Below are 13,636 nucleotides of genomic sequence, written 5' to 3'. Positions count from 1 at the left end.
CGGATATTGTGATGTTCATTCTAGTATACAGGGTACGATATACTTAGACTACACGGATTTTGATGCATTCAGACACCACGATGCTGGATCAAAACAAAATAACCCCTGTAGAATCCACAGAAAGATCCATTCCTTTGATTATGCTTCCCACGAAAAATCCGGTTCACAGAACGCAATAACAGAAGGTAAAAATTGTAATAAGACAAACATTGAGGAATACATGAATGGACGCTGGTGGAATATTCGAGGAGACTGGAAATGGGGAACTAAAAGCGGGTGTATTTTCGAGTTCGTGACTGAGGCAGACCTTTGGAAATGTTACAATAGGAAAACCACTTTCACAATCCTCGGAGATTCACATCTCAGATATCTTAGTAATTACTTGAATCAATTGTTGTCGAAATATCATCATATTCCTCCTTATACAGACCACATTACTCCTAGCATATATCCCAAGCACTCTGTACCGGACCGAAAGGAGCTTATAGGTCTGAGCAATTATATATTTAAATGGACTCCGTGGACTCCCGACTGGCTGAAAGCAATCCGTTCACTCTCGTCCAGATTTCACAAAAGGCCTGCTACAAGCGATGATGTAGTTGTAATGGATTTAGGCATACATGATATAGAACTTAAGGGTGCCTACGAATTTATAAAACAAGATTTTGGTCGTTTTGTCGACCTCCTGGGCAGAGTTCGGAAAAATCCCAACACTGCAAAATTCCATCTAATATATGTCAATATTCTGCCGAGGGTTTTGGCCAAAAATGCGAATGATTACATGGTGGCAGCGGTCAACGAAATCATCAGGGAGAGCCTGGTAAAATATGGAGTGGAAATCATTGATGGTTTTTATATTGTCAATCCGATGAAAGTGACAAGCTGTGACCGGAGTTCACATTTTCTTTGTCCAATAGGAGGAGATCCAAGAATATATGAAGGCCATACAGGAATGATACTGGCCCACCTTCTGTTTAGGAAGATATGCGATTTGTAGCATGTGTTGGCCATCCAGGATTGCAGTGTACATATTCATTATTGACATCGCTCTGCTATACCATCAAACTTATGCTACCCACCCTTTAAGTTGATACATTTCTCAGGGCAAATTTCTTCTTTGATAGTATGTTAGGAATTGTAATGCCAGAAACCAAATCAAATCTTAATTAAGTTATGTCATTTTCAGATGAACGTCTAACTTATATGGATACATGGAGAAGGATGCGTGGATGAGATTGCGTTGACACTTGACTTTTGTGTCATATAAAGGGGTGTTTCCAAGATAAGGTTGAAACTAAGTCGATAATATAAGTCTGCTATAACTCTGTTATCCATTTAGTGACACTGACGGTAGTACCCGGTACGTATATTGTAGACAGTTGGAACCAATGTGTTTTGGTGGGAGTAAAATAAAACTTTATTTTTGTAATGGACTCATCAATTTTGTTACATGTTACATTGTAGCTACTAAGGCAACTAAGTTTACAAAAAAGACTGTCAAAGTGCATATGCTGCGTATTTTTTAGACAACTAATGTGTTACCCTAAGTTGAGAGAGTTCAACAGCACCTTTTTCCAGTTTTCAGTACATACACGCCCAGCAGTTTTGGGGATGTGATCAGAATTCTTTAAATGTATTAAAAGTACTTAAAATATCTTTCACAGCCTTCATTTCCCTGGTTAGATCAGACTGTGAAAGGAAGAAATACTGGCAAATCTCATTAATTTTTCGATGAAAAACTATACATTTAGTGACAAATATACATTTCAATAATAATTGTGAAAAAAAGTCTTACTGGTATATGAAAATACTGCGTTTTGATTGTTGCTGATTCGTCTATTATCCGGTCCTTTTGTGTTCACGGTATCTATTTACACGTGAAAATGATGCCGGCAGCCGTCGAGGCAGACATTAATGGCTTCGCTACGTGATCGTGTATATGCTTTTTTATTAAAACAGGTTTTTCACGCATATGATGTGAGGAAATTTTTCAATTTGAATCGAATTTGAACTCCCTGTTTCAAGGCGGACATTATCATAGGAGAGAGGAGAGATGTAGAAGGGGTCCCGATTTAATTTTACCCGTCAATGAATACTTCGAAAATACCCGTATGTCTGCTGATGGCTTGACTGTCGCATACCTATCGTAACAAACTCCCTTGAAAGAGTAGTTTGTCATTTCAGTCGGAGCTCTCTACTGATAGCCATCGCAGGTGAAAACAATCATATCAAGTAAGTTTGAAATGAAATTATTGCTATTTGACATCGCTTGATTTTCTAGTTGTTATGTTTGCAAAACTTAATAGCTACATGTAAGCTGATTTTTCGGCTTTCTGTTTAAAGGATTTTGAGTGATACCAGATCGTTGGATCAGAAACATCATGTGACCCGATTCTTAAACCATTTTACGTACAGTTAATGATCATTTCAATGATATTTCAATTTGTATCAAATCACAAAATTATAATGCGTCGACTAATTTTGATAAAAAAGATAATTCGGCGTTTGTGATAAAGCAGACCAGGTTACACCATACGTTATCTGCTTTCACTTAGTTACTTATACATTACGTGGCCAGACTGTAACATACCAGTACCCTAAAGGTGTGAAATGACATTATAACCAATAGCTTTAAATCTTCACATAATTGTTGTTCAGTTAGACATTTATTTAGATTTTAGAATCAGACAGAATAATAGTAGGTACATGTAGCTAAAAGAACATTGCTAACACAGCACAAAAAGTCAATTTTCAGCTCTTTTACTCTTCAGGAAATGGGTCTGAATATTCTCTTTACAAGCCTTTTCAACGGTGTAAAGCTCTACCGGAAAGGTCAGGGTCTACGGGTTTACTACCCTTTTATGCCTAAGCTTAAAATTGTAGTTGCACTATTACTACGTCTTTCCGATCAAGTATAGGCGTCTAAAAACAACCTCTTTACAACTCCTTTCCGATCAAATATAGGCGATTTTTGACACGTCTTTATAACCCTTTTCCGATGAAGTAAATGACATATGAGGTACGTCATTATAACCCTTTTCCGATCAAATAAAGGCGATTTTAGGTAAGTCTTTACTACCCTTATCTAATCAAATATGGACGATTATAGTTATTTCAATTACTTATAGCACTGATAATGTTTCAAATTCATGTAGCATTTCATTTAATGAGAGGAAGGCTTGTGAATTTTCAATTATAGTAATTTATTGCAAAAAACAACAATAACCGTTACAATACAGTGGGTATTATATTTATAAAGCGCAATACAGCTACTATATTTCACAAGTGGAAAGTAATCTTTCACTAATGTATTGTTTTGTACACTCATTATACGCACACCCTAAACAATAGCGAATACCATTAAAAAATTTACCTAGTAAAATAATTACGCAAATAAATACGAACCACATTTAAATACGACTTTCCAGAACAAAATCTAAGCAAAAGTACAATTATAGGAACGTCACAGGTTCATAAGTAGTCAGGCTTCTTCCATTATTTATCTGACATCTGGTAAACATATGATGAAAACGAAAACGACTACTACTTATCCATCGACTTAATGTATTTGCAGAGAGTGGCCGCTCGTTAAATAACATGCCAATTATGTGTGCCCTAATTGCCCGACCCCGTTTTAAAAATTACACTCATTAGGTATTTTTGTTCACATTGAGTAAGGCGATGAAGCCTAGCTTCCAAGGAAAGATAAAATATTGTCACCAAAACCCCTACAAAATGCGTAGGTTAAAGAAATAAAATAACATTAAAAATATGGGAAAATTAAAAACAAGAGAAACGTAACACATTATGTAGCTGAAATATCCGACTAACTTAAAGTATTTAATCAAAATCAAATAAATGCTGCTCAAATTCTAAGAGAAAAATGTGCTTTCAGAATAAATTTATTTCTTGAGGTGTGTGAAACGTTCATCTTATTTAGCGTGATTCGTGAAGCACCCCATTCACGCGACTTGTGAATGCAATTTTTTATTCTCCGCCCTTCGCGAAACGAAGACATTTTACCCGGTGATGCGTGATTTTCAGGATATTTTTAAAATGCCTACTATCAGTGAGATAATAATACACTGTAATTTGTGTATTGATAATTTATCTTCCCGCGTACTGTGGTCATTCCCCTCCCCAATTGGACTTTCAAGACTGGGCCTGAATTAAAACATATCAGTTTACTTGGGATCACAGCAAAATAATATACAAATATATGTTCAAATATAAGAAGTACTGATCTCATTGTAATAACAATATATATAAAAACAGTAAGTAAAAATCAATCACCGTAAAGGAGATATATTAACATTTTTCATGTTGAATACTGTGATATTATCTAATCTACAACTGTGGACTCTAATCGTCCTTGCGTGTAAATTATTTTCCACACATCAAATCGCCCTTGCGTGTAAATTATTTTCCACACATCAATTTGAGCACTCCTTTAGCCTGGCAGACCCCCGCATCAGATATTTCTGACGTTGCCCCTTTCAACGTCTTCCCCTTGTTCAGTGCTGCTATCGCCCTTTCCTTTTTTCCAGTGCGGTGTCCTTCTTAACGGTTTCTGTAAAGATATAACGAAATTATATCAAAATATAATGTGTAATAACGTATTAAACATAACTGGGTAAAGGGAACAGCATGTCTGACTAAAAAAAATTCAGAGAAAGTATCAGGATTGAGAATTACAAGAATGCATGTAGCCTACCACTATAACAGACATGGAGAATGTAATAAAATCAAAGATTTGGTAATTTATCAACAAACATGATAATCAATTATTAAAAATGAAAATAAATGAATATTATGAAAACAACAAAAGGAATAAAACCACTTACTGTTTTCATCCTCTCGTTTTTCCTGTACATTTACTTTGTACTCTGTCTCTGTGGCTATCTTCACACCACACCACATCCTCCCCTTTGTAGTTGCGATTTAATATTCGTTGTTTAGGGGTGGTCGGCTCATGTGTTAGTTAAACTAACTCTTATCAAAATAACACGATACAGGGCTGGTTCCCTGGGGACGTGTGTTTTGACAGCGCCCCTGGTTAAAAGCTTTGAGATTGCTTTTGGGACGTTAGAGTTAAGATTGAAGTATAAAAGTCCCTTAGATGCGTTATCACGTGTTTGTGAAGAGATGACAACGGTGATAGAACGTGTCCGTCTTATAATTCTGATTCGAATTATGTTAGATAACTATTTATTGCCGTATTCAATGTTATCGGCTGTTGTTTCACTTCGGTATGCTGTGAGAGAGGTGTCTCGCCTCTGTATGTGTTTGACCTGAAGGGCCGACTGTACGAGATAAACACAGTGCGGCTGGGGAAACGAAAAAAAGGGAGGTTGGACTGGTTGCAGAAAGCGCTTTTCGGTCAACAAGTGACCTTCATCAGCTGCAGAGTCCTGAAAAAAAGAGGGGGGGGGGGGCTGTGCTTAAACAAAGAAGTGAGAAACCAAAACACTTGGTTTAAGCCTTAATCACCGCGGTTGGAGAGAGGTTACATAAAAGGTTAAATAGCTTATTGGCCACCATGCTGCTTGTTATACTGACCTCAGCTCATGAGTCATCTCTCGACCATCGTGTTTCAATGGTACTTCATGTGAAAACTGTGTTAATTACTGGTAGCAGTCCCCATACAAATACAACCGAATCCGGCTGTCATCTAAAGCAGGCTAGTCCTTCTCTGTCAAAGCCCATAACTTATAAACAAAATAACCGTTTCTGACTTGCGGCGATTTACTTATTTTCATGTGAAAAATGAATTTCTATGAAGAAATCAGTATATTGCGATATGATACATTTTCATTTGCAGAAACCGTGTAAAAGTGACACACGATGCACGTTTAATGTGCAGTGATTCTTCACTTACGGGGTTTAACCGCCCCCTTCTCTTCGTCACCCACTATGAGCAAGATATCATCATCAATAGAAAAGTACTCCTGTTATATACGTATTACGGCACATCATACTGATAATGTTTGCTATATATCAACATATTTATCGCTGCTTAACCTTGCAAAATAACAATGGTCTTATAGTTATTCAGTTTTTCAAGCAAGGTTTTTTATGGCAGCTAGTTTAGAACTAATGGTTTACTAATGGTTCTAGACATGGTCTATCGAGCGAAATCTTATCGTGGGATGTACTACGATCAGTTGTGGGGCAATACTTATTCATCAAATAAAAAAATTTTCTAATGCATCTCCAGTCAACACTGGTATTAAAATATTTTTGTTTTCGTCTTTTAGCTGGATGAAATATTGAAGGTGGTCGTGACGTACACTGTTGTTAGTCGGGCTTTGTTGAAATTTCCCCGGCCACCAGCGTATAGAGTGACACATCTTTATCCTTTTTTGTTTGTTCTCCGCTCAGTGTTGATTAAATATTAGAACGTTTAACGGTCACCCGCTGGTTCTTCCAACTCCCTTGGTTGCACCACTGCACACGCTGATTCAGTGCATAAGCACTACGTCCATCAGTGTAATAAACTTAAGATCTATTTAAACTGCCGCAGGCTAAATCGCGATCGTCTAAGGAATCTTTATAAATACACCTTATAAATTGAAAAAATAAAAAAAGTAAAAATACACTGACTGTGTATCATGATTTCAGTGAAATGATTTTTACTCCGGAGACACCTAATTATAACGTATCCTATAAAATCCAGATTGTAAGCGCAAGTGTGATTAACGATTTCTATAGTGCAAGCGACAAGTTAAATGCCAGTCAGTTATGTTGCTGCAACCAGAGTTGCATTATTCAAGGCCGCGGCCAAACTTTTAATAATCAAACAGCATGGCTTTTGACCAAGTTTTATTCATTATAATTCATTGCAATTTTATGGAAATAATGATCATGCTTTAAAAATGGACTTTGATATCGCTTCTAAGCAATCTATATTAATTTAAAATGGTTTTTGAGACGACTGTGAATTGGACTGGATTTGATAGATCAAATACAACTTTTAGGGATAAATCAGCAAAGAGAAATGAAATGATGAATAACAAAATATGATAAGCCCTCGGGGGAAGCTTCCTCAGGAGAGATTTTCTTATGATGGGGATGATCACGCCTTTCGACAGTATATACATGTAGCGCACCTAAGATAATAAAATGAAATTTTGAAAGGAATTAACAATATAAATCTTTCAGTTCCATTGAAATCTCATGTTCTTAAATGTCAGTCACAATCCAATAACGACCGTCACATAATACCAAGGCAGGACCCCTGCGGAAAAACGTTGTTCAGTCGCGAAGAAAGACGAACGAGATTACGCCTGTTGAAAGGCCGTGTAAAAGAGAAAGGGGTACTCCTGCGCGGAAAAACGTCATTCAGTCGCGCGTTGTAAAGGCCAGCTTGCACTGTTCCGACGTCATTCCGCGGGGGCTGAAAAATCGGAAAGATTTGTTTTTGTGCTGTGTAAAGCGGGACTGATTCGATAATTGTATCATTAAGCAGGGTCCCTTAGAGGTGCCATGTTAGAGTAAAATCTAAATACGCATTTAGTTGTCTCGTTGTGCTTACATATACTAGATTAATGTGAATAAATTATATTAAAGTAGCACACAACGCTGCAAGAAGATGAAGTTCCACGTGATAACGGTGATCTTGTCTGTTGTCTCCATGGTGACAAATATGTAAGTAGGCCTTACTAGTGATCATGCTTAAACCTCGCTCTCTCTCCACTTCTCCCTCCCACTCTCCCTCTCTCTCTCTCTCTCGTCGGTCTGGGCTTCGCTTGAATCCGTTTTTAACTCTTTTAGGGTTTTGATCATTGACTCAGGATCACTTAATAATTAATTAACGGTTAACAACTAATAATTAGGGTGAATTTTTTATATATTAAAACAGCTTATAACAGCGTGTGATTAATTAAAACTCATAAGCTATTTCTGCTGATACGTTTTAAGAATACTTCTTGGGGCTTCACATCTCTGAACACAACACAATAATTGCAAATACTCTTCATTAAGATTATCTGGACATTAATTGACATTGTTTTAGTTATTGTGCTCTTATGAATGACGCAAAGCCACAGCTGACAGCATGGGAGCTTGGAGAGTTAATCTGCAATGGCACGGACATCAATAACGATGGTATTTTGACTAAACTGGAATGGGGGGCTGCATTGGCCATTGTAGATGTTAACCGTAAGTCTCATCATTACTTATCCGGAACATGTAGTTCAGCATAAGCTGGAATTAGGAACACGGAATGGATACCATTCCAGTTTATCATATAAGTATTTTATAATGCAAGAAAATTGATACGTAATTTTCTACATTCAAAAATACCAACCATGGTACCGTTTGTATAGTTAATAATATGAACAATTTGAAACTCGTCGAGACAAAATGTTCGCCGCGCTGACAAAAGCTGTTAACAAATTACAACATACGCAGATGCTCATAAGCTGAATAATACCTTGATTTTTTCTGGCATCACATCATTATTTGAAATGTCAATGGGAATGTAAAAATTTTATTCATGTTTTATAAATATTTTATCAAAGGTGGACAGAAAATACACCGCATAATGCATTTTGATAATGCAAATAACTTAATCGGTAAAATGATACTTTTGAAAGCGTCCATAGTTATTAAGATAAAAAAAAGTATGCTCTGAGCAAAACTTTCCAAACTGTCGAAAAAAAAGGCCGCATTCGCAACAGCAGACTAAAAGATCTGCGGATTAAATAACAAGCATTCAAGAGGGCCAGCCATACCGGTATTTGTTATTCCGCGGTTTTGAATGCATCCGTATCCTATGTAGTACACCCGAACACATATCATAAAACAATGCGAGTCATTTAAATATATAATTTTTCCAGATAACGATGAAGTCACTCTAGAGGAATATGTGAGATATTTCATGAAAACCGATTATGGACTTAAAGCAAAGTGGATCCGTGCATTATTTGAATTGGATGATTTCAATGACGATGGTGTTGTGACCACGGCCGACGTAGACCTTTTAATCACACTAGATACCGATGGTTAGTGTGCTTTATTCTTTCGAATGAAGAGTAAACCTTAAATTCATATTTTTCTGAAACAGAGTCGATGCTTTATGTTGCACAAACTCTGGGTCGCAAAAGTAACGTGACAAAGTTATTATTTTCTAATTTAGGTGATGGGGTCGTAAGTATGGAGGAATGTATTGAAGCATGTGCAAAGGTAAACTTGGTTATAACGATGCTTTCATTACTCTGCACATTATAACAATTTTTTGTTTTAGAAAATTTATATTGAACACCGCGATTAGTAAAATGTGCTTATTTGTTCTTGGAGGTACCTGCAGCAGGAATTACATACCTCACTTTAAAAATGATTAGAAACGTCTAAATGAAAAAAAAATCAGATAATTTTTTCTTAACAAAGACCAGCCATTTCTTACCATAAAATCTATTCGTATTTGATGTTGCGCATACAATATTCAATTAATTGCAGATTTTGAAAGAGTTTGACCCCAAGCTGGAGTAAAAAGCTACTCTCAATCTTTATGTTAAATGGTAAGTTTTACCATACAATACATGGGATATAGGCAGACATGCAAGATATGCTTACATATATATTAGAGTAAGTACTCATGCCGTATGTCAGGTAAAATCGAATCTCAGCAAGGCGATCCCTTGTTAAATACCCATTAAGACAAATAGTGCAAGTGACCTTAAATAAAGTTATACTTAGCAACATGTCAGAAGATTATTGAATGTTAACCTTTTGAGAGAGAAAAACTGCAGTAATATTGGCATCGTCGGTTGGGAAATGTAAACTATATAGACATGTCTGATTTCGTTTACTTTTTTCCATTTCAGTTGGCGTTGGTTAAAGGATGAAACATGTGAAAGACATTTCATTTTGATGATTTTAAAATTTTGTGTGATACTATTGTGGTATTTTCACTTCAAAATATGCCATAAAGCAAATAGAATGATTTTTTTAGTATTTCAATATTGCCTTTTTATATTACCTGGCAACACGAATTGCAATGAGAGTAATTGTCCCAACCTTTATCGGCGTCGCGGTTTCTGTTACTTTTACACCCGCGTATCAAATCAAAATGTATAAAACCAACACTCAAAGATCAGATACAATATTATTTATTTACAAGCATTTATATACAAATCGCACAACTTATTTTTGCAAATCGCTTGGCATAACCGTATTCAAAATATGCTCATATGCAATAGTCTAGGAGGAGATAGCGGAAATTACTAACACACAGACGCACGGACGCACAGACGCACGGACGGGCGGGATAACATGATCCCCGACTTTTGTCCCAAAAGTGCGGGGATAATAACACAAGGTAAAAATTGTAATAAGACAAACATTGAGGAATACATGAATGGGCGTTGGTGGGATATTCGAGGAGACTGGAAATGGGGAACTAAAAGCGGGTGTATTTTCGAGTTCGTGACTAAGGCAGACCTTTGCAAATGTTACACTAGGAAAACCACTTTCAGAATCCTCGGAGATTCACATCTCAGATATCTTAGTAATAACTTGAATCAACTGTTGTCGAAATATCATCATATTCCTCCTTATACAGACCACATTACTCCTAGCATATATCCCAAGCACTCTGTACCGGACCGAATGGAGCTTATAGGTCTGAGCAATTATATATTTAAGTGGACTCCGTGGACTCCCGACTGGCTGAAAGCAATACGTTCACTCTCGTCCAGATTTCACAAAAGGCCTGCTACAAGCGATGATGTAGTTGTAATGGATTTAGGTATACATGATATAGAACTTAAGGGTGCCTACAAATTTATAAAACAAGATTTTGGTCGTTTTGTCCACCTCCTGGGCAGAGTTCGGAAAAATCCCAACACTGCAAAAATTCATCTAATATATGTCAATATTCTGCCTAGGATTTTGGCCAGAAATGCGAATGATTACATGGTGGCAGCGGTCAACGAAATCATCAGGGAGAGCCTGGTAAAATATGGAGTGGAAATCATTGATGGTTTTTATATTGTCAATCCGATGAAAGTGACAAGCTGTGACCGGAGTTCACATTTTCTTTGTCCAATAGGAGGAGATCCAAGAATATATGAAGGCCATACAGGAATGACACTGGCCCACCTTCTGTTTAGGAAAATATGCGATTTGTAGCATGTGTTGGCCATCCAGGATTGCAGTGTATATATTCATTATTGACATCGCTCTGCTATACCATCAAATTTATGCTAGCCACCCTTTAAGTTGATACATTTCTCAGGGCATATTTCTTCTTTGATAGTATATTAGGAATTGTAATGCCAGAAACCAAATCAAATCTTAATTAAGTTATGTCATTTTCAGATGAACGTCTAACTTATATGGTTACATGGAGAAGGATGCGTGGATGAGATTGCGTTGACAATTGACTTTTGTGTCATATAAAGGGGTGTTTCCAAGATAAGGTTGAAACTAAGTCGATAATATAAGTCTGCTATAACTGTAATCCATTTAGTGACACTGACGGAAATACGTATATTGCTGTCAGTTCATGGAACAAATGTGTTTTGGTAGGAGTAGAATAAAACCTTTTTTTTTTAAATGGACTCATCAATCTTGTTACATGTTAGCTACTAAGGCAACTAAGTTTACAAAAAGACTATGTCAAAGTGCATATGCTGCGTATTGTTCAGACAACTAATATGTTACCTTAAGTTGGCTATACTCGAGAGTTCAACAGACTAAGTTTCCAGTACATGCACGCCCAGCAGCTTTGGGGCTGTAATCAGAATTCTTTAAATTTATTAAAAGTACTTAAAAGTATTTAAATATCTTTCACAGCCTTCATTTCCCTGGTTAGATCACACTGTGATGAGAAGAAATACTGGCAAATCTCATTAATTTTTCCATAGCTTTTGACAAATGAAGAACTCTTCGTTTAGTGACAAATGTTCATTTCAATAATAATTGTGAAAAAACGTTTTACTGGTATATGAAATGGTTGTTGCTGATTTGTCTATTATCCAGTCCTTTTGTGTTCGTGGTATTTATTAACACGTGAAAGTGATGCCAGCAGCCGTCGAGGCAGACATTAACGGCTTCCCTACGTGATCTTAACCGATATTTTTCACAATTTCCTGTATATGTTTTTTATAATTAAAACAGGTTTTTCTTGGATATGACGTGAGGAAAAAATTCACTTTGAATCAAATTTGATCTCCCTGTTTCAAGGTGGACACGATCTTGTCTGTCTTACACGCGTAACACGTACATTATCATAGAAGAGATGTCAGGAGAGCTGTAGAAGGGGTTCCAATTTAATTTCAGCCGAAAATACCAGTATGTCTGCTGATGACGTGACTATAGCATAGCTATCGTAATAAACTGCCTTGAAAGAAAAGTTTGTCATTTCAGTCGGAGATCTCTACTGATAGACATCGCTGGTGTAAACAATCATATCAAGTAAGTTTTCAGATGACATTATTGCTATTTGACATCGCTTGATTTTCTAGTTGTTATGTTTGCAAAACGTAATACCTAAGCTGATTCTTCTGCATTCTGTTTAAAGGATTTTGAGTGATACCAGCTCGTTGGATCAGAAACATCATGTGACTCCGATTCTTAAACCATTTTACATACAGTTAATGATCATTTCAATATTTCAATTTGTATCAATTCACAAAATTATAATGCTTCGACTAATTTTCATGAAAAAAGATAATTCGGGTTTTTTTATCGTTTGTGATAAAGCAGACCAGGTTACACTATACGTTGTGTTCCTGCTTCCACTTTGTTACTTATACAATTAATTTCATTCAATTTAATTTCAGCCGAAAATACCAGTATGTCTGCTGATGACGTGACTATAGCATAGCTATCGTAATAAACTGCCTTGAAAGAAAAGTTTGTCATTTCAGTCGGAGCTCTCTACTGATAGACATCGCTGGTGTAAACAATCATATCAAGTAAGTTTTCAGATGACATTATTGCTATTTGACATCGCTTGATTTTCTAGTTGTTATGTTTGCAAAACGTAATACCTAAGCTGGTTCTTCTGCATTCTGTTTAAAGGATTTTGAGTGATACCAGATCGTTGGATCAGAAACATCATGTGACTCCGATTCTTAAACCATTTTACATACAGTTAATGATCATTTCAATGATATTTCAACTTGTATTAATTCACAAAATTATAATGCTTCGATTAATTTTCATAAAAAGATATTTCGGCGTTTTTATCATTTGTGATAAAGTAGACCAGGTTACACTATACGTTGTATACCTGCTTCCACTTTGTTACTTATACGTTACGTGGCCAGTATGTATAAAGGATTCGTATTGTCCAAAGTCAAACTTTTTCCATTTTTACAGACTGTAATATGCCAGTACCCTAAAGGTGTGAAATGACATTATAACCAATAGCTTTAAATCTTCCCATAATTGTTGTTCAGTTAGACATTTATTTAGATTTTAGAATCAGACAATAATGGTAGGTACATAGAGCTAAAAGAACATTGCTAAAGCGAGACTGATTCGATTATTGTATCTTTAAACACGGTCCCTTTGAGGTGTAATTTTTGACCTTGCGCCATGCCATGTTAGAATAAAATCTAAATACGCATTTAGTTGTCTCGTGCTTTCATCTACTGGATTAATGTAAACAAATTATATTAAAGTA

The 13,636-nt window shown here is 36.2% G+C and overlaps 1 protein-coding gene across 1 annotated transcript; it reads left to right on the top strand.

The window, feature by feature from the left end:
* Positions 1–7,901: 7,901 nt before the first annotated feature.
* On the top strand, positions 7,902–9,010 carry LOC147761394 (uncharacterized). The gene is made up of 2 exons (XM_087016028.1): positions 7,902–8,160; positions 8,841–9,010. Exons 1-2 carry the CDS (start codon positions 8,028–8,030, stop codon positions 9,008–9,010), a joined length of 303 nt encoding a protein of 100 aa, XP_086872154.1. The 5' UTR covers positions 7,902–8,027.
* Positions 9,011–13,636: the final 4,626 nt, after the last annotated feature.

The sequence above is a fragment of the Lingula anatina genome, chromosome 6 (genome assembly GCF_051362555.1).
Source record: "Lingula anatina isolate TDL-2025a chromosome 6, LinAna3.0, whole genome shotgun sequence".
NCBI lineage: Eukaryota > Metazoa > Brachiopoda > Lingulata > Lingulida > Lingulidae > Lingula > Lingula anatina.
This window is presented reverse-complemented; position numbering and strand designations above follow the sequence as displayed.

Coding starts and splice junctions, on each gene's coding strand:
- LOC147761394 (XM_087016028.1), top strand. CDS start 8,028: ATGAATGACGCAAAGCCACAGCTGACAGCATGGGAGCTTGGAGAGTTA. Junction 8,161..8,840: donor GGCCATTGTAGATGTTAACC/GTAAGTCTCATC, acceptor TAATTTTTCCAG/ATAACGATGAAGTCACTCTA.